Source organism: Fringilla coelebs (genome assembly GCF_963513975.1).
Source record: "Fringilla coelebs genome assembly, chromosome: 10".
NCBI classification, from domain to species: Eukaryota; Metazoa; Chordata; class Aves; order Passeriformes; family Fringillidae; genus Fringilla; species Fringilla coelebs.
Window position 1 is genome coordinate 11022456 of NC_140036.1, and position 22304 is coordinate 11044759.

The window sequence follows — 22304 nt, forward strand, 5'->3', positions numbered from 1 at the left end:
CTTCATGGACTAATCATTTGAAGACAGTTTATGAAATGCAAGATTTTATCTTGGTGTCTTTAAGTTGAGCAATATGACCTGAGTGTTTACACCAACCAGACTTGTTCTGTACATAAACACCAAGTTGCATACACACCTACATAAAGTTGCAGCAGCTGGCCATGTTAAGAGTATATTCCAATCTTTTTGTTGGCTGCTTTAAACAAGCTAATTCACACTAAAATGTGTAAGAAAGACATTAACATTCTGCTTCTCAGCCACCAGCTGGTTTTCCACCTTGTTAACAATCACTAGGACTGAGCTTACTGGAAAAGAATGACTCTTCTATGGGGTTGGGTTTTTCTAATCTAATTGGTGACAAGGCCAAAAATTTTTGGAAGATCAGTATCCTGTTAAATGCTTTTAATTGCAAGGTGACCAACAGCCTTCTGAAAAAAAACTTAGTATTTTGATCACAGTTACAGTTGAAAGCCATCAAGAAACAGTCATGAGGGCAAGTCCTGCTTCTGAGATTACAGAAACTGAGTTTCACGAGATTTGATTCATATTGCAAACTTCTGGGTTGGACCATACACAAGTTCCCATGTAGTATTTGGAAATAAAACAGTGAAAATAGGAAATGTTTCTTGTTTCAATATTTAATCCAAGCAGACACAGACAGTTTATAAAATTACTCTATTGCATTAGAGTTCTATATAGCATTTAAGTTTTATGAATGTTTTTCCTTCAGTGTAGCATATATTCATATTCCAAAATATCTTTGCACAGTCTTTGTGCAACTACATGCTAAAAATCTGCAAATGCACACTTAACACTAAACAGCACAAAAAATACATTCTGTATCCATTCATATGCAAATTTAAAACATTTCACTTGGCAGATAAACAATGAAAAGTTATTTTAAAAAAATCAGAAACTACAAAAATGCGCACATAAAAGTCTTCCCTTTTGGATTTTTAGTAAAATACTGCTCTGTATAAGATCTAATGAAAAACTCCAGTGCTTAGAAAATACTTTATATCTATGAGAAAAAGAAATGCCTAAATTTATATCTGTATGAGCTAAACATTATGACCTTGTTAAAATATAATAATGAAATCAAAGGGGACATGGCAATGATCAATGCAGATGTCACATCTACCAGGACATGTAAAACTGTAATTAACTGGGCACCAGGCAGTCACTTTCATAGAACAGAAAAACTAAAAATCAGGGACTAATACAATATGCAGCAGTTACAGAATAAAGGGTTTAACCACCTAAATATACTACATATAGCAATTCCACTTGAAGAGGGAGCAGAAATCTTAGTCTGAAGTAGAATAATTAATAAAAATTGCTGTGTTCACTGGTACATAAGAGTATAGCATCCTCCATAACTTTGTTTCTCAAAAATCTGCATAAACTGGCTGTGCAGACACATCAAAATTCTGTGATGAAGAGTCTAACACAGCCTCATCTCTCTCACAGAAATTTTCAAATAGGTATTTTCTCTTATGATCAGATCATTCAGATAGATACGGTGGACCAATTAAATGTCACATAACCACTTGTAAAATATTGGCATGGCAGCATCCTATCAGTCTCATGTTGCTAATGAGGAAAAAAACCCAAAATATCAACTTTCCCTTGACAGAATATGGCTTTGAACCTCTTGAGATTAGATGACTATAAGGACAACAACAAAATCAATGTGATCTAGGACTGTATGTAGACAGTGATGCTAAGTAAAATAAAATTTCTTAATCTTGTTTTTACCTCTGTGATCCTTTTTACAGGGCTTGCTGCTATTCTACAAATACTGCTGATCCAACAACTGTTTTGGAGACATGAAAGTTAAAAACCACTGTAACACAGTAATAATGTGAAACTTCATACTACACCAAGAAATGGAGGGAAAAAAACAAATGAAAGGAAGTCTAGGGACTTGCAGACCCAGAATGAAACCTGTTTACAAGCAACAAAATAAATCACTCAAGTTTGCTTTATTTCTGGTTCCTGGGCCTTAGAGAAAAAATACTTCTTTTTCTAGAACAGATGAAAAATGAAATTTAATTGATGCCAGTATGCAGCACCAACAGAGGTTGCAAATTTTTTCTTAGACTGAAGATTTTATATTAATGTGCATAAGACTGGTATATGTGTGTTAAAAAGGGTACAAGGACCTCTGAGCCTTCTTTTTTTCCTATATGAACAAAGAATCCCATAGTTCTGTCCAAAAATTCAAGTCAGCTTTTTGTCTGAACATTCTTATGGAACCAATAGCAACACTTCCTCATAATTTAATTTTGCAACACAGAAATTCTCTCAAAAAACGAAAAAAATAAATATTAAAAGTCATTAGTAACAAAAAATAATCTACTCTAGAGAAGGGTTCAGGGCACAGACTATTAGAGGAAGAAATGGACTCTAAGTAAACATAACTTTGACAGCCATCCAGCAAAATGGGTTGTCTTTTTGTCTGGCCATTTTTGTAGTTTAGGAAAAAAATCAGGCTATCACAAGCATCTAGGAGGCTATGCACATCTGTATTAGATAACTTTGTTATTTTATCATCAGAAAACAATTAAATTAGTAGAGTAAAAGAAGTTAAATGTACTTTACCAAAGGGATCTCTACTTTGCAAATATAATTTTTTTTATTCAATACATCCTATAATTTAATCTCCTGGAACAGATTGTGCAAGAGCAACCAGTTTTTGCCACTCCAATACCTGACACACAATAACACCTATGTTCTGAAAGCTGTAGAGCTGTTGCCCTCTAGTATAAACCCAGCAGTTAAGAGTGGATTTGGCAGTTTCTTTGTAGTCAGCTTTTAGTTACACTGATTCAACTCAGAAGGACCTGGAGTGCCAATATAAAAACTGCATTTAAATAATTTTTACTTTCTGTCTTATTACACTATTTAAAAATCAAGCTAGAGTACAAAATGTCATGCTAAACACTCTTAGATGCCCAACTTATTACTGTTCTACATCCCTCCCAAAAAGCACATCCAACCTGAGTTAAGGTTGCCACTGTTATTGCTGCTTACCCGATATTGTCTGTAAGCCACTGTTTAGAAACCTAGGCACAAGGGATGGCGTGGCAACCTTAACTCACTATTTCCTGGCTTTTGCTAATTTAAGTGAAAATAAAAAAAATTTATAACATAATTTTTATGGTTTTAATGACAATCTAAAAATAACATAGCAAATAAAATGTATTTCCTTCTATATTATACTTAAAGTGGCTGGTCTTTTTAATAGAGATTTCTGATTTTTTTAAATGATAAAACATAACAGCGGGGAAAGAGTTAAATAAAATACACCTAGCTACCAGATTTATTCTGAAGATTTTGGTGCGCCAAAATTGACAGCCAGTTTTCTTGGCTTTCGCTTGCTGGAAGTGTTTGGTGTTGATTTGTTATGAGGAACACTTGGAGTAGCCACATTGTCTTGAAATGAAACAGTGGACTGAGCAGCTTGAGGAGATTTTAAAGGAGCTGAAGAACTATCTTGCTGAATGTGGTCAGAAGACATTGGCTGTTCATTCTTTAGTGGTGCAGCTTGAGGGGAACTCTGAAACTCCTTGAGTTCAAAGTTTTTCTTGCTAGCAGCCCTTTTTTTAGTTACCTTTAAATTAAATAAATATTATTTAACAGAATGCATTCTCAAAAAACTGCAGATATTCCACTTTCAGAAAACATGCATACATATCTTAATAATTTTCTAATACTAAATTCTACTTCACAACGGGGATGTTGTTGTATTAATCTTGTAGTCACATTTTTTACAAAAATACAATATTAAGACAAACCTGCTGCTCTTACCTGGAGAGGTATAAATTGGTTGTGAGAACCAACTGGTATAGTTCCTGCAAGAGACACATTTCCTGGATAGGTGCCAGGATAATAATGCTTAGGCACTGGAGTACTCCAGGACACTGGACCAAACATGTGAGATGATGGAGGCATCATATTAGCTATGAAAATAAGAAACTTTTAGTTCTCTTTCGAACCAAAAAAAAAAAAAAAAAAAAAAAAAGATACACAAACTTGAGCCCAGGACTACTCCAACTACAGCTGACTGCATGTTGTTTATCTTTCCAGCAAAGCCTCATATGCTTCATATTTACTTCAAAATAGCTAAGTATTTATTTATTATCAAAAGCCCCCAAACAAACAGAACTACACCTAGATGACAACACAATTAAGATCACTAAAGGCATGGTATCTGCATTCCAGAGTGCACATAATGCGGGATCTCCACATCCTCAGCTCAGCCAACTGCATTAGCAGAAAGCTGCAAGTTTAGCCATCATTTTGGAACACAGCAACAACAGAGAAACCCCATGGAAAAGAGATGCAGCAGCTGCTGTATGAGTTTCTAGGATGCTACAGCAGTGCTGACTCATTAATTCCCAGCTGTGATGGGAACTTCAGTAAAATACAAGTCAACTGGGAGCCAGAATACAAAACAACAGCAGCGGGACTTTTAGCAATTTTTGGGGGTTACTTACCATTCTCATGTTTGGCAGTGTACAAGAGGACTGTGATGTAGCACTTCAGTGAAAGTTGGTAATAGATGGATAAAAACAGTATTGCATGGAGAAATATTAACTATATGGCATGGGGGGGGAAAACCATGTAAAAAATCAAGGAGGCTATTTTTTACAAATTCCGGACTGGGACTATCTGCTTTCAAGTAATTACTGTTGTTTTGAAGGAAAAAAAAATGGAAAAAGCACCTAAGACTGAATAGATCATACATTCTTGAGGGAATCATTAAAAGAGATGATTCTTCATACTGAATTAATCTGCACATTGATGCAAAGAGGATCATGAACTGTTTTCAAAACTGTTCAGACATACAAGTACACATGAAGACCAGAAAATGGGGCTTTCTGGAAAGAATTCATTTTCATATAAAGAACCACCATAATTAGAGGATATGGTGATATTATTTGAAATAATATCTAGTACTAGTCAAACACCTACCAGGGGGCTGTGCAAATACTGGAGGAATTGATCCAGGTGGTACAGGAACTCCTAGTGGTTGGTAATTTGGAAACACTGCTGGAGGTGGAGGCGAAGCGAAGTTTACTCCTATAGAACCCTACGAAGAAGGAAACAGAGGTTTACCAACAGCTGCAGTGCACAGAGACAGAGATTTGAAGAGATTTTTCACATCCTCACCAAGCGCTGTAAAGCAAAAAGCGCAGCTTTCTCCTTTGCTTCAGCCTCGGAATGACACTGCGGGCCGTGAACCAACAAACCATTTGACAGCTTTATGTGGCAAACTGTCATGGTCTAGAGAAAAGAGAGAATATTTCTGAGGCAATTTGTATTGTTAACAAACTGAGAGACAGGAACAGAGATTTGTTTGTTTGTTTGTTTGTTTTTAAAAAAGGCAACAAAATGAGCTAAGGTTTCTTTTCAGATAGATTTCAGCGGTCAGTCCAAATATAAAACAGTTGATAGAAAACTGAGAACTTGTACTTTTTCAGAAAAAACATTTTACCTGTGGTGTTTTTAGGAAAGAGAAATCTGGTTGCGACATTCCAAGAAGAGAACAAATACGAGAAAGCTCAGAAACAGTAGACAGTGCAGGCTGTGGACAAGTGAAAGGGTGACCTCCAGTTTCTATTGCTGGTGTGTTCTGGGGGCCTCCAGGGCTATGCTTGTTCATATAAGAAGCTGACAAAAAGAAAAAAAAAAAGCTGTATCACAATTATTTTCTTCACTAAAACAATGGGAACTTGGTTATTAGCAAAAAAAAAAAAAAAAAAAAGCTTGTTTGATTTTTCCCTGGGGTTTTCATATTGTTTAACAAAAACCAAGAGACTATAGCTGAAGAGAATTTTAGATCCAAATACAGAAGCAGAACTAAAAAAAAAGGAAATTTTATTACTATATTTTGATAAACAGTACCCTGCTGAAACTGTGTTCTAAAATGTCACTACAAGGTGAAGCTCTGAATTATGAGCTGATGGTTACACATACCCATTTTTTTTGTTGGCCTGTATTGCACAGCAGCTCCATGGCAATCTTGTCTACTAGATGGAGCAGGAACATCATTAACTTGAGATTTCACTTCATCTTTTGTTTGCAGATCTGAGCCATCTATCTTCAAAATCTCTTTCAGCATCTGTGTTCCTTTCTTTAAAAATAAAACAAACCACTCAGGAACATGCTGGCATCCAGACAACATGACCTTCTTAACACTGATTGTCATAATTGGCAACAGAATCTGACTTTTTATTTTCCAATCAGTCATATTTTATCAAAGCAAAGGTAACAGCATCTTAGCATAAACAAAGGTGTTCGCTAATTTTCTTTGAGAATAGCTAATTAAAAATCATTAATACATTTTAAAAAGCAGTATGAGGTTTCATGGAGATTCTTTAAATAGAAGCACTGATGCTAAGACAGCAGATGCTAAACTGCAATGTAATGATTTCTGCAGTATACAGACCATAGCAAATGACTGTGGTGACAGATGTTCCTCGTTTGTAGCTCTTGCTTCCTTGGAATAAGTCGGCACTTCATTTTCTTTGGAAATTTTCAAAGAAGCTAGAAGCCTTTCCAGTTCATTGTCCTTCTTAAATAAAAGAAGAAAAAGGTACATCAACTAAGTGTATTTACAAGCAGATGCAAGAGGAAGGGTATATCAATTTGATTTGAGTATCGTTTTATTCTCATTCAGATTTTTCCTCTCTTAGGTTGGGCAGGTCACAGTCATGTCTGTTCAGAGTGTGAACAGATATCCAGAGACTGCATCAAGTTCTGCATATTAAAATGGATAGAACTGATTTAAAGAACAATTAAAGTTACACAGGTTTGTTGTATTATTTAAACATGAATTTCCACACAAGTAACCAGAAACAATTGGAACAAAACAGACTGGAAACTGAAGTTACTCAAAGAGCACAAGACAGTCACCTCCTTAGATCCTACCTTTCCACCTGTGCAGGGACCATCAACTGCAGCCTTCTGAATTAAAGGCATGTTGGGACTTCCATTCCTCTTCAAAAGTTTGACATTGTACTTATTCACACCTGCAAAATTCTGAAATAAATTGCAGCCATTATTATTGAATACTCTATTACTCATTATAACACAATCATATTAGAAATGCATCTGCAAAGAGCTTTCACAAGCTAATATTCTGAGAGGATTTCAGCTTATTGAACGCCTAGCATTTATGTTTCCCCATTACAGCATAGCTTTTAGAATCTAAAAGGAATAGTAAAGTTGTTTGGTATCAACATACATTTTATGCTCTTTCCCTCATATTCTGTCTGTAAACCTCCAATGAAAAAAATATCTCCAAAATAAATTTGCTGACTGAAAGAATCAACTAAGATAACAGTTACAGACAAATCTGTAACATGATAAATCACATCAAGAATAAAATGAAAATAATAGATTAACTCAGTACAGACAAAATTACCTGTTGGTTTGACATTTTATTATGTGGTTGACTTTCACCTCTTGTAGTTTTGGAATCTTCTTTAACTACAAAAGAATGCATTATTTTGAAATGCTCTTAAAAACAGTAATAGTCAAGAGTCAAAACAATTAGCAACTCCATACAAATATACAGAGTTGCATTAATATGAATGGTTTTATCAAATGTTTAATTTTTGCTTCATAGGTTATTTGGTGTATGCTTTTCTTCTAGGATAAAATAAAATTAAGTCTATCCAATAATATATCTAATTTTCTAATCTACAATTAGGATCACAAGCAGATTTTCAAAGACACGTATGTTTTACACACCAGGGACATTATTTGACAATAGCAAGTGCAAAGTAGTGTTTATAAAACTAAAATAAATTATTTCCTGTCAGTAACTACAAAAAACCAAAAAACTCTTCAGACATTTCAATGAAGGTCAGATAAAGCAAGTAGTTCCCCTAAACAAAGTTTCTAATAATAGTACTTACATTTTTTATAAGGCTCCTGTTTTCTTTGTTGACATTTAAAGCTGCCGTCATTGAAGCCTGGCTTATAAAACTGATGGCCAGTTCCCAGCTTGATTTCCTGAGGTAGAACTGCACCCTAGGGTTTCAAACATCAAAGCTTAACCAGAAAAGTGGGTATCTATTATTTACATAGTAGTGCCCTATGATTACCCCTTTCCAGAGCTATGCATACTCCATGTAACACCACTTTCATCCAGAGGATTTTTTTGTAACATGAAGTTTTCTGATACAATGAACCAATGTATGAAATTAAGTACCTTCATATTTTGAATGCAGAGATCTGTTAAAAATTTCTATACAAACCTTCTCATGCATGTTTTGTTGAATGTGATGAGACTTCCCAGAACTCTGCAATGACTGCCATATGCTGCAGAATTCATCATCTTGCTTACTCTGTGCCTGACAAAATAAAAAAACAAGAACCCAGACAAACTCAGCAGCGATAAATTCAGCTTTTGAACAGCTAAGTATATACCAAGACATTCTGGAAATTGTAAGGTTCAAGTTTAACAGTCTGCAGATGAGAGATATTTTCATACTGACCCTAGTACAAGTTTCAGGTAATTAATTATGAAACAAGCTGTGGCAGTGGATTGCAGTTACAATTTTTACTAAGAATCACTACTAAAGTGAAATGAGGTTAGTTTGATGATTAAGTATGATGAAACTCAGGTAACAGTTCAGAATGGTTTCAAAAGCATGCTTCCATACCGGGAGTATTCTTAGATTGTATTATTAATGATTTATTTTTTAAGGCCTTGACAGCAAGGTTCAATTACTTCATTACATTATAGGTGTGTTACTGCAGAACTGAAGCCCAGCTATGAAAAAACACTTTAAAAAAATCTAATATCTAAACAAGGATAACACAGGATATATTCACTCAAGAACTGAGAGTATTTCTGCTCCAGTCTGAATCTGAACTACAACATCTGATGTACTAAAACAAAGCAATTTATTAAGCATGAGAAAATGACACCCACCCTGAACAGAGGGCCAAAACAGAGACATTTGGGTCCGATACTAAATGAATCCGAACACTCACTTTATTTTTCTGATTGCCACTCAGAAATGATCCTTTCTGGGGTGAGTTAGAGTTGCCCTGATTTTCAGCCCTGAGATTGTAATGCTGTCTTCCATTCAGTTGCTAAATCATTGAGAGAGGAAAAAAAATTCATTTCTCCAGCATAAGAATTATTCTACTTCTAATATATTGACATAAAAACTAAATTCTGCTTGAAGATAACCATGTCAATATTTCAGATTCTAGGGAAAAACATTTTTGTACAAACGCGAGAAAAGTCTTACTTGAGTAGGAACAAAAAGGGAGCGAGGAGAGTGGTTGAGGCCTCCCAGATGCACTTTTTGTGAGCATACAGATGACAGATCAGATGCATATGAGTTGTAGTTATTCACTGCTGGCTGAGGTTTAACTATGGCCATCAGCTTTTGATTTCCCATTTCTGACCGACTACCATGAGACAGGTTAATTAAGGCACTTGAGGGCAGGCGATAACCTCTGGCAGGCGAGCACCTTGAGAAAAGAATTCCATAGTTGTTTCATGCAGTTTAATTGCTGCCAAAAGACAATGACTCAAGTCTGAACAACAGAAGCTGAAAACTATGCAATATTGAAATCTAGTAGCATTGCAGAAAACCTGAAACCCATGGCTCCCCTTTGCCCTCTGGCTGTCAAACAGTAATTAGCACTACTCTGAGTTTATATTGTACCTTTAAGTGCCGAGCTTAAAGAAATTTTTAAGATGAGTGAATTGTTATAGGACAGTTCTGTAGTAAATATTTCTGTAAAAGAACCAGAAAACAATATTCTTTTATTTTGCAGAAATGAAAACTGGAGTTTCAGGTTCAGTAGCAGAATTACAAATGGAAGTTAAGCAGCATTTCTGAACACTGAGTATTATCTGTTACAGGACATGCAAGGGCTATGATTGCTGAATGCAGGTAGGAGGGAAGAATTTCCTCTAATTTCCATCATTAAAACCTTATATTAGAACAGTAAAAATGAAGCCTGCTGGGTATATCTGAGCACTTAGAAGTTTAGGTGCTTACTTCAATACAGAAGAGCTATCACATTATAAAAACAAAAGCACCTCCACCTCCCGAAAAACAGTTCAGGTTTTTAATGGCTGGAATTTAGGGTCTAAGTATCAACTATTGAGTTCAGAGTCTCTCCTCCAGAGGAATAGATGCCTTCTCCCGGTTTTTAATTGACATGTTGAATACATACTGGTAAGAACCTATTTTCTACATATTTGTTTAGAAAGACATCTGGATCTAGTACTTAATTCTGCTGGTTCATATTTGCTTTCTGCAAGTCAGAAGTTTATACACCAAAAAAGCCTAAAGAGCATTTCCACAATGTAACACGCTTCACAAAAAATTATCACTACTAAAGACAATCAAAAAACACAAAAGAAATAAAAACTGACCAACACTGCCAAGAAACAAAGTTTCAAGAAGAAGCATTAAAAATACTCAACCAAACCAAAGCCAACAATTCCATGCCATCTATGCCAATAGCATGAATTGACTCTGCTCTGCCACACAAACCTTATAGTGAGGCCTCCAAGGAATTCTTCATCAAACAAAACTTCAAAGAGCACATCTGTTTCTCTAGTAGCTATAGAAAAGAAAGTACAACATCATCCTATAAACTTATGTCCATCTATATTATGTAGATATCTATCTATACTAGTTATAAAATAATGAAAAGACCAAAAATGAACAACAGACCCCCAAATAATTTCTGAGTAATTTCATCAACAGGAATTTGGAAATGCTTCTAAAGGTCTCACAGATGTCTGCCCTTTAATATACAGTTTCAACAGTAATGTACCATGCATTACACCTTATCCATGTGCATTTACAGAACTGCAGTTTATAGCACTATGTCACACTTGTCAGAAACTGGCAGAAAAGAGATGTGAGCTACTTCTACATTCAGGCAGTCAGAAATGAACAGCTTTAATATTAACTTCTTGCATAATGATAGACTAATATACCTTCAAAATTATAGTAGCATTTAAGATCTATGGAGAAAAGAATATTTCTTTAAAAATAGTCTAGTCTAGTCTCTTTGAGATTCTGTTAGATGGAAACTGAATGAGAAAGCAGCTACTGAAATGGCAGGTAAGAAAACCATTTTAATTATTCGATCTCAAACTGCTACACTCTGTGGGGCTCAATAAATCCTTCTTGAAATAGATTTATGGTTAATCTTCTCGTCGAACAAGGTATAAACCTATGCCAATTAATGGAATATTGCAGAATAAAAATACAAATTCAAAGTAAAACAATTTAAGGCAAATCATACTTGATGTTCAATGTAAGTATTAAGGCTAATACCTGGTTTTATGTTTACCCCATTTAACTTTGCCTATGTTTTCCCATAACTTCACGTTGTTCCTTTTCTGATCTGCCTTCTTCATATTAAGAAGAAATGAAGAGTAATTCTAATTCATATAGGAAGGACCATAGGGTAAGTAATTTCTTTTTCAAATAATAGCTGTGTAACACATGAAATCAAAACAGAAGATAGGTTTTATTCAAAACAGCAAATATGTTATTAACAGGTTGAAGCTGCATATGCTTCCTATCAAGAAATATGTGCATTCACAACCACTACATTAAACACTATCCTGAATCCTGATTTCATAGTACTAGCTGAGCTGTTATGTAGTTATAATCATAAAGAAAATATTACCTCCTTTAATTCCAATGATGGTGCCTCGTAGACCAACAGGAACAGAAAAGTTCTCTCTGACATTGACAACACGGTCAAACAGCCTGTACTCTGCATCCCGATCTGGAACAACCCCCTTCTGCTGTTCTAATGGCTGACAATAACCAAAAGACTGTGTTAATGTATGCAAAACAATAACAATTACAATAAAAATGCATTTATAACAATATCTGTGACACACTATAAAGTACACTTTCTAGGGAAAAAAACTAGGAAAAACCCCCAGAAGAATAAAAACTTTCCCTCTCCAGATTCAAAGCAAACTTTCTCTTTTTCCCCTTGCAACTCTCACTACTGCTTCAGCCTGAAAATGTGTTGCACACTAGCTGATCAGGAGGATCAATTCAGACAGAACTAAAACATCATATGAAACCTGCCTGTATCAGAAACATGGGCAAGAGGAACACTTGGTCCTATGTGAAGAACTGAATAAAAAGTACAACATGGGAAAAGAGACAGCAGAAAGCGCATTTTATTTTGCCTTCATTATAGAGCCAGTAAAAACTGCAGAAATATACAGGGCAGAAGGTAGAAAAAACCTATGAAGTCAGTGCCTGACATAATGGAGTTTGTAGTTAGAAGAAATTCTCTTTCCTAACAGAGACAGATTGCTGTTTCCAAAATTATTTTCTAGAAGGCATAATAAAATATTTCCTTTCATCAATACTGTCATAAAATTCTATTCTCCTAAAGTTGGTAAGCTTAGGTAAAATAAATTATGATCTGGACAACTTAAACCCCCCACCCCAAACCCATTGATATCACTTACTCTGTACAGCAAATGGGGTTTCACAGTTACTCGCACCTTCTTGTTGCTCTTCCTCTGCTAAAGGAAAGGAACAGAAAGTCTTTGCAAACCAGTGTAGGAACAAGCACCGGAATATGTAAAACAAAATTCCTGAAAAGATCATGTAGAATTCCTTAGTTTCTTTTAGATACTGGTATAGAGATTTAATGAAGTCTTTAGAGTAAGTCTAGTTTTTAAAACATGTTGGATTTCATACCAAACCATTAGTTATCTAATTCCAGATTTCACACAAATTTTCTAAGATGTCCTTGCAAGTTATTTCAAAAAACATCAGCCCATTATTTCAGTTGGCATTGTCCTTAGCTTTTACTTTAGTAATTTCCTTGGCCACTTTTTTCATCTTCTGGTCTGCAGAAAATAACTTTCTACTTTTCTGCAGACCAAAGAGAAACTGCAAGGGAAGAACAGCTGGGATTTCACATAAAAAGAGCAATTAAAAAAGAGCAATATATACTGATACCTGTTCCTTTACAAAACCACCAAAAGGCACAGCTCAGAGTATGTCCCACTGCTGATAAATCACCCCTGAAAGAGTGAATTTCTTACAAAGATTAATAATGAGCTCTTCTGAATTTCTGGGATAATATAACAAATACAGATTTTACATTATACTCTGTGTCCTTTTTCTTTGGAATGGCAAGTAATCTTCAATTGTCTTATTTAAATTCAAGAACTTCAAATACAATGAGCACTGCTTTTTGGTTCACTCCTGCTCACAATGACATCAAGCTGTGTACCTTGCATTTCTCTACTTCTTCTTCAATTTTCTCAACAATGGCTGCATCCAAAATTTGCAAGTCACAAGATGAGCGAGACAAAGCAGACACAGGATGTGCTTTTAACCAGGCAACAATTTCTTGTACTTTCTCAGCTCTGAATAAAAAATGGCACGAATGAAAGCTATTAGCTGCATGAACCAGGCATTTTACTGTGTTGCCTAATTTAATCAGTCAAGTATTATCATACAGGCACACTGATTGTATATATTCATAAAGTAATGGAATCTAAAGGTTCTGTATGACTTAAGAAAAGTCAGGATTACAGAATACTGTTTCAAAACTATAACAAAGTTTTGTTTCAGGAAAAAAATTATTAAATTAATTAAAAGTATTCAGCAAATTAAGCTTCCATCCAACCAACAAATTGTGTCCAGATGTGATTACTGGTTCTGTGACAAGCTGTTTCTCACAACACAGGAAGAAAGAACTTCACAGACTCTTTGGTAAAATGGAATAATAATCTGAGATCCTTCTACAAGAGGAGTCCTACACTGGTGTATCATGAGGTAAATAGTCCTGTAAATTGAGTAACTGAAGCCCATGTATTGGGTTTATTTTCTAATAACTAAAGCTTTTTCAAGTTACCATACTGTGTCTGGAACCAAGGTTGCTATTTTTCTCCCATGCAAATGTATACTAAAAACGTGCAAAATACTTCGGATTTATTTTTCAAATTCAAAGAGATTTTATTACCACAATAACTGGTTATTTTTTTAAATTTTTATTTATGACTAGTCATAGCTATGCTTACTGTAGGCTATTTTAAAAGCAAGAATTATGAAATAACCACTGAAAATGATATTTCTCATTTACTGGACTAGAGGTTGAAGTCTGGCAGAAACTTGGACTCCATGACTGAAAAGTACAGCGTTCAAATAATGTTTTCAGTTTGTTTCACTGAACAATCAGGCTGCTGGAGGAACAGCAAGGTTTCAATTACACAGCAGCCACTGCATGATCATTACCAATTTCACAACTGTCAGTCTTTATTCTCCTGATTGTGGAAAAGAGATAAGGACCATGGCTTACCCATTCTCATCCTCTCCAGGCCAAATGTCATCTTCGTAGCAGATATCTTCCTGGCTGTTCTTGGCTACGTAATTAAATAGTTCAGGCACCCTAAAAACCCCCCATATATGGAAGATAACTTTAGTTTCACATCAGCATAGACCACAAAAAAGCCCCATCAAAATCAAGTCTGCTGGGCTTCAAAAGTTGTGAAGCCACGATGGGTTATTTTTTACTTAATTTAGTATCATACTGCTGATTTTCCAAAGGCAAGCTGCTAACACAATTACTCTATCACAAAACAGAACACTGGAATAAAAGAAACAAACTCGTTCTTAGAAGATCTGTGACCAGAGAACAAATCCCTGCAATTGATACAGAGGTGGGTAATTTGGATGAAACTCATGTCCAATAATTTACCTTTCTAAATACTCAGCAAGTAGTTGTTCTACTGCAGAAGAATACATCCATTCATTTCCAACTTTCTTAGTATAGCCAGGAACTTCTTCATTTTTCTTATTGAACTTCAGGTTTAGCCCCACATTTGCTTTGTGATCACCATGAGGACTGGAAAGAAGAAAAAGTTCATTGACTTGCAATATGTGTGTGTATTTACATACATTTAAAAAACCCTCATAAACATACATTCAAGGCCTTAAACCACAGAAAAATTAAATTCATTGTATCGTTTACTTGTTAACATTGTGTCAGCTGTAAATGTCACAGGCCAAAAGCTGTGCTATGCTAGCTGTTCACCTGTGTGCCTATACTTCATTGCAGAGGAGGGTAGGATATATTTCACATTTCTTTCTTTATTGACATCTAATCAACCACGATCAACCTGGCATTTACCAAGGTACAGAAGGATGTCCTTGAACAATCCATCAGGAAGAAATGTATGCATTAGATCACAAGAAGATGCTCAGGCATCCATCAACCATATCTTTACAGAGGAACCACAATTTGACATTCAGAGGACTACATGGATTGCCTCCCTTATGTATTTTAAGCAGTCTTAACTAGTTCTGAAAAGAAGCTATAAGTAAAATTAATCTCCATTTATAGTACAGTAATAAGTACAATGAAATTAGATCCTGATTCCACTTTTTTATTCTCAGTATAGCAAAGTCAGTTTAAACTCCTAATTCAATTTTGCAAATGGCTAACCAGGAAAGTCAATTTTATGTCTGTCTACAATATGAAAGCAAATAGAACTGTCCAGTAAACAAAAAATGAAAACATGCTTGATAGAAAAAAAAGCACTGCATATCAACTTAGTTTACAGCTCATATACTTTAAAGAAAGCTTCAAATCACAAGAGCGTGCACTTGGTAAAAACAGCACTTAAACACAGCAAAAATTCTGTACAGTTATAGCAGAATTTAGAAGCTTCTCTACAGTCAAAATTCACAAAAAGAACTTACTTCTTCTTTGATCCTCTTCCAATAAAGATACTCCCTGTAAATCTGGAGACAAGATATCCACTTACTCCAAGACGGCTGGCCAAAATATATGCAGGATTGTATTTCACAGAATATTTCTTTAAAACAAACAAACAAATAAAACATATTGGCAATGTCTAAAAGATTTTTTATACAAATGGCAAATGAATTATATTAAAACATCCCTGAAAGACATTTACCATGGCAAAATCTATTTGATACATTGTTTAAGCTTTTACTAGAAAAGCAGAAGCACTCACATGCTGGTTCTGTATTAAAGTATCAAGCTGGGGTTCACATGGAATATTAAAAACTACCCGGATTCTGCCCTCTGGGATCACATCATGTGAATCGTGAACCTTGGAGAAAAACACAAAAGGTTACAAGTGCTATAAAGGTGCTATTTAAAAACAGCAGTCTTTGGATAACACAATTCAGGTACTACTATATCAACAATTTTGCTGCAGTAGGCAAAGAGATGCTTTGGGATTCATCACCTTGCCCTGACCTGTACCTTGCTTCCTCATAGAGCCAATCAGTCAGCATTAAACCAAAGGAATTCATGACTGAAAGTAACACAAATGTAGAACTTTATGTATTATCCCAAAGAACGAATAAAAATAATCCTGCATTCAAGTTCGGCTTTTTCCTTCTACACAAGCAAGAAGAACAGGGAAAACAGAAGATCCCTCTCTTTCTCAGACTAAACCACCAGGGAATCCTAGATTAAAAATTTCAGCTAGCAAATGGCCACTACTGTCACACAACATCTTACATTATTTTAGGTTTACAAAAAGAAAAAATCTATGGGGAAAAATTATGAAATTACTGGAACTAACTTCTCCCATGCAGCCATAGTAAGGAGATCCCAGCATGAAGGCTGTACTTCCAGGAGGAAACAAATCATCCAAAGTTTTGATGCTTGAAAAACGAGAGTCAAAGGCTTTGATATCCTACATGAAAGAGACAACAACAGTGGTAATCTTAAATATCATTCAGTTCCAGTAGAGTAATTACAAAGTTTACATAAATAGACAGTTTAAAACATAGTCTGAGTCTGAAATAATTCAGAGAAGGTACTGAACTTGTATATTTACCTTGACAACTGTTTGGTAAACAAAAGGAAGAACTTGTTTAGACCACTGTTTCTCCAAATAAACTTCTCCATTTTGGTTTAGTTGATATCTATTACCAGTGAGTAACTGAGCATATACAACTACTGATGTTTCATGGATAATTATTCCTTTCCTTCTCTGGTACCTGAACACAAAGCAGAACACTCAGCTTCATTACAATAAACAGAACTAAATTAAGAGGGTAGAATTAATTCATTGAAATAAAATTAAATAAAATAAATAACTCTCTTTAAAAGAGGATTCTAATAGTTTTCTTCTTATTTTACAAAAAATACCCAGAATAAATGGCTTAACCAGTTGTTTACCTGATGTTGCACAGCCATCACTACAGAGCTCAGAGTATTAATTTAAGCACATTTAATCTTTACAGTGGAAGGGTTAGAGGTAATTAAATCAGTTGACTCAAATGACAGATAGTGAAATGTCAAACTGGTGCCAGATTGATTTTTGCCTTTTTGCTTTTATATATTCTCTATTATGTTCACATATACATTTGTAGCTCTCTAGCCTACCACAGTATTCATAGCTAGCATTTTACCTACTCTGTCAGACAGAAAGACAAAATAAATTCCTTGGCAGCTCCAAGCTGGATGTCCAAGGTTAGATTCTCTGGGAAGCCAAGGCTGAAACCAGCTCTCCAAGACACATTTTCATAAACAAAGTTTAGTTCCTGTCTAAGGGGGGTAGGAGGGAAGAATTCAGTAAGGGTTGAACCGAGGGGGAATTACCTCATCACTTATGCATCTAATTGGGGATTCTTGTCAGTTATGCTAATTGGCTAAACACAAGAATTGTAGGTGCTTTATGTTCCAGGCACAGGTGCTTTCCATCTAGTGTACTGTGCACCTAAGGATCCTTAGAAAGGTAACCCCTTTTTATCACATACCTGAGTCTGGCTTGTGATTTTAGGACCAGCATCCAAACTACAGTAACTCATTAATAGTCTACTGAGCACCCACACTCTAGAAAAGCAAGAGCTGTTTTGAAATTTAACAAAGCTAAGCTATTTGAGTTGCAAGCTGATTCTGTATTGCTTCATTCTACATACTTACTACAACTGAAGATTGCTAACACCAGAACAGAAAATTGAGAGGGAGAATAAATACTGAAACTCATTCACTTTAGAGTTCTTTTGTAACAGCATCTAACTTTAGTTACCTCAGAACAGACTCCATATATTCTGAAATTTCAACATAAGCTCTTTTATGTTGTTGTTTTAAATTTAAGCAGACTTGATTAACCATTATCATCAAGTATGCAGCAGCTCTTCTGTGCTACTTAGGTCTGTAATACAGGAACAAAACACAGCCAAGACATAAAATGCAAAGCTACACTTTAGTTTTTGAAGTTACTTACTGCTCTGAAATGCCTTGAACTTCTTTTACCCACATGCTTTGCTCCTTATCTCCAACATAAGCCACTTTAGTTGGGGGCACTGCATTTCCCATGTAAAGCTTCTGTGTGCCATGTGGTTCTTCCAAATAAAACCTTGAGAATATTATGACAGATAGGAAATTTAACCAAGTAAGATTAACCTGGACATAACCAATTGTGAGAAAAACTGAAAATAGTTAGAAATTACTTGTTAAGGATGTGAAGACTTTCAGCATTGTTTTCTCTATCCCTTCCACAATGGGCCACAGCATGTTTTTAATAAAAAATACCAGTACATGTGCTATTCATAAAGGAGGATTGTATAGAAATCCACAGTGTGGATTTCTGTGCATGCCTTTTTCCCTCAAAACTAAGAAAGAGCTCTCCCAAGCTTCTACATCTATAACAAAGAGTGAAAGACTAGACTGCTACAGAGGCAACCAAACCTCAGAACAATGTTAAACATTCTTCACCAGGCAGCCATTACTACATCTGGACTAACTGGCTGTTAGTTTTACAATAAAATCAAAATTTCTGTGCAGCCGGAGGAACCTAATTTGAAAAAAAACAGTAAGACAAAAAAGAACTACATATCAGGTAACTCTTACTTCGTTTCTCCATCTGACACTGCAACAACTCTGGCTTCTTCAAGGTGGGGCCAGTTAACAAAAACTCGCTTTCCAAGTACCGAACTGGCAACATTTTCTACCATCTGAAAAAAAACCCCAGAAGTATTATTACTAATTGTTTAACAAACTAAAAGATTTTTGTTACAGTATTTCCAAGTTGCTTTTGCAATGAAAACTACAGTAGTTCATAACAGATTTTCTTGCAGAATAAAAAACTCATCTTACTAAAATATATTTGATACAGATGACATAATCCCTGATTAAAAAGGTGGCTCTTAACATGCTGCATGTGTTACCTGGAAGACCTGGGATAATTTTTATGTCTCATATAGGTTTGCTAAGTACTTCTTTGTTAAATCACTTAGAACTATTTGTGTCTCTGGGACACAATAAATAAAATGACCATTTGAGATTACCAAAATATTTTGTATGATACATTTTACTTATATATCACATTGAAAAAAAGGAACAACTTTTATGTGCACAACTTGCTAGCATCTGTAAATTCAGCCTCACATTATGTTCTTTTTTTCTAACGAGTCTCTGCTATTTTTTAATATATTAATTAGGCCTATTTGATTTTTCTTGCCATGTGTCTTGAATATGTACTCTCCCTATCACTCCACTGTAAAATCAAATCATACTATATTGTTTTCCTCCTCTCTCCCTTATTTTATTTATTTCTGAATTTTTTTCTGTTCTGCACTTGTCATTTGCTGCTTTGACTCTTCTCTTTGATTCCTCTATCAAACAGCCTCACTAGAGTGGAAGGCATTAAGTCTGCTTTGTTAATTAAAATGAAACACTTTTTCATTTTAAGTGGTCAACTCTTCAGTCAGACAAAAGACAAACACGACTGGTCTGGAGACTGTTCCCCTGCATTTATACCATTCATTAGTCACCAGATCCTTAGCCAAGAACATCTAAATGCTACCACACAGAAAGGCCAGAAACTCAGCTAAGGACACTGATCCTTCATACTGTGAAGTCTGGAAAATGATAAATTATTTTAGCAGACACCCAAAATTCTAGACTGTTTCCCACTCAAATTTAGCATTTAAACACCTCAAATCTGCCCATTTAACAAATTCAGACTTCTTAACAAGCCTTTTGTCCAGCTGTAGAGTTTTTTTTTTGTTCAGTTTTGGTTTTATGTTAAGACCTGAATGCTTACCTGGTCCTTTGAGTTCTCATCAACTATGATTTCCAACATCATGTTCTCTCCATGGCTGCTTTGCTGAAACACTTGTACACCACTTTTTTTAAGATAGAACTGCGTAAAAAACAAAACAGCACATAAAACTTGAGCTCTTACAAAGTTATCTACTACATACAATTGAAATGTTGGAAGAGAAAAATCTTTTACCTTATGTTTAATGTGCTTTAAAGTAGGAAATCCACAAAAATACAATGCATTCTTGTTGATTTTAGTTATCTTATTGTGGGTTATTTCTACATGCCAAGCATTCAAAGGTATTGTTTTATACCTAAAAAAGAAGTGGCACAACATTTGCTCATGCAGATTGACCTACACTTCTAGAAAAAAAATCATTATTCATTCACTCATTAATTGACAAACCCTTTGCTTTCCAGCAACTAATTTATGTCACTTGGAATATACAGAAAAGACTATAAAAAACCCCATGCTATTCCTGCAGAGAGAGACTATTCATTAGGAAAAAGACAAAACTTCAGGATATATGGAAACTCACTCCTAAATAATTGTAATTACTGAATTCTAATGAGCAATGGTTCCATATGGTATCATTCATCTTCACAACTGTCCATTCTTTATCAACTGTAATCCAGCAACAGGTATTCCTCCTCTACTCTGCTTTAAGTTTAACTACTGTTAAGTTAATGTTTCCATTTCATCGTCAGTTCGTGTGAAATAAAGCTGGCTACTTTCAGTGAGAAGAAGGTGAAAAACAAATTTGTGTTTAATTCTCTGCACTGGAGCTAAATGCTTACATTTAAAAAAAAACACTCTGGAATTAGCATACCAGTAAATGATCACTATTTATCAGATATATGTACCAGTCTTTCATCCTCTGTCATATGAAGTTTAGTCATTCTTTGGATTGTTCTTAATAACTTAGCACTGGTTCATCTGTTTTGCAAAGTAACATCTGAAAGGACAAATACCTCTACTGTACCATCCAAACCAGGCAACATTTAATTCAGTATTTCTCATTTCTCAGTTTACATGTTGGCATACGCAAGGTTTGGTTAAAATGTTAGTAAAAATCCTCCACCTACTTTTAGCCTGCTCTAAAATAGTTACGCCAGCATTACCTCGTGTGGCATCGTTCTATTGCAGGGAATTTCTCTGGCCATGGTGACAGGTACTGGAACTCAGCATCTTTGTCATACCAGTACATCAAGCAAGCACTGTGAGTGTTTCTTCGTTTCTCCTCTTCTTTTAGGCCCTTATTACAGGATTCCATGGCCTGCAGCAGTCGTTTCTAAATTTTAGAGGAATTAGCACATGTGAAACTGGCAACAAAAATTGGCAGGGAGAAAACTGCACTGGGAAAGTAACCCAAGAAATCCAGATACCCTATGTTGTCATTGTCCAGCTGCAGCCTCATCCTTTCTCATGTCCCTGATAAAAATGCTCTCTGAACAATTACCATGTAATGGCTTTGGAGAATAATCACCTTTCTGCAAGCCTAATTCCAAAGGGCAGCCTTGTCTAACACTGCTGTCCTATATGCAAAAGCAAAGTACTATTTTATTGCTCTCCATTAATGCTTCCCTATTGCTGGTGTTCATGTGAAGGATTTACTGAAAAAATACTTTCTTTTTTTTCAAATGTTTATTTTATTTTTCCTACAGATGCCCTCTATTTTTATATGGACATAGGAACAGAATATTTTTCTCAAATAAACTGAACCAAAATATTTGAATAGCTGATTAAAAACATTAACAACACCAAGTCCATAGCCATTACTTAGGACTTCTGCCACCTAAAACTAACTTTGCTTGTGGTAACTTAATCTAGACTTACTCCCCAAGCAGCAAACATTCATATTTTTTCTGTGGTGTTATCAAGAGCTAATTTAAGCTTCCACTTAATTGCATGTCTAAATGTTGATAAATTAAGAAATTCAGAAATTTTGTAATGCAGCTTTTATGGACTGCACATGCAGAAGAACTTACCTCATCAATAAACGGGATTAATACTACAGCTTCCCATTCCTGCTGTTTACCATTTAGGTCAGTTTTAAAATCAGGTGGGTAATATTCTATAATTGGAGAGTCTTGACTAGTCATCAAATGCTAGGAAAATGCAATAGAGATGATATCAAAGGCAATTTAGCACTCATTGTAGGAAGTGACAAAAGAAGGCTGGTATTAAAACAAATTCAATGCTGTACAGGAATGAAACATTT

At 35.2% G+C, this 22304-nt stretch overlaps 1 protein-coding gene across 4 annotated transcripts in view; it reads right to left on the reverse strand.

Annotated features, from left to right (window-relative positions):
• Positions 1-636: 636 nt before the first annotated feature.
• Positions 637-22304, reverse strand: part of XRN1 (5'-3' exoribonuclease 1) — a 34186-nt gene continuing 12518 nt past the window's right edge. For 2 of the 4 annotated variants that reach the window (XM_084212558.1, XM_084212555.1), the window contains 29 exons: positions 22072-22191; positions 21205-21374; positions 20276-20396; positions 20084-20182; positions 18889-18992; positions 18263-18394; positions 16868-17030; positions 16610-16723; positions 16031-16129; positions 15753-15868; positions 14749-14895; positions 14350-14439; positions 13279-13414; positions 12503-12559; positions 11695-11827; positions 10542-10611; positions 9279-9504; positions 9016-9117; positions 8274-8369; positions 7932-8046; positions 7436-7500; positions 6940-7050; positions 6458-6583; positions 5986-6142; positions 5504-5679; positions 5179-5292; positions 4981-5098; positions 3814-3965; positions 637-3616 (listed from right to left, as the gene is read on the reverse strand). In XM_084212558.1, coding sequence (XP_084068684.1) covers positions 3326-3616; positions 3814-3965; positions 4981-5098; positions 5179-5292; positions 5504-5679; positions 5986-6142; positions 6458-6583; positions 6940-7050; positions 7436-7500; positions 7932-8046; positions 8274-8369; positions 9016-9117; positions 9279-9504; positions 10542-10611; positions 11695-11827; positions 12503-12559; positions 13279-13414; positions 14350-14439; positions 14749-14895; positions 15753-15868; positions 16031-16129; positions 16610-16723; positions 16868-17030; positions 18263-18394; positions 18889-18992; positions 20084-20182; positions 20276-20396; positions 21205-21374; positions 22072-22191 — 3720 coding nt within the window. In that variant the 3' untranslated portion in view covers positions 637-3325. The remainder of the gene's footprint in view (positions 3617-3813; positions 3966-4980; positions 5099-5178; positions 5293-5503; positions 5680-5985; positions 6143-6457; positions 6584-6939; positions 7051-7435; positions 7501-7931; positions 8047-8273; positions 8370-9015; positions 9118-9278; positions 9505-10541; positions 10612-11694; positions 11828-12502; positions 12560-13278; positions 13415-14349; positions 14440-14748; positions 14896-15752; positions 15869-16030; positions 16130-16609; positions 16724-16867; positions 17031-18262; positions 18395-18888; positions 18993-20083; positions 20183-20275; positions 20397-21204; positions 21375-22071; positions 22192-22304) is intronic. The other 2 variants (XM_084212557.1, XM_084212556.1) reach the window with 2 other exon arrangements.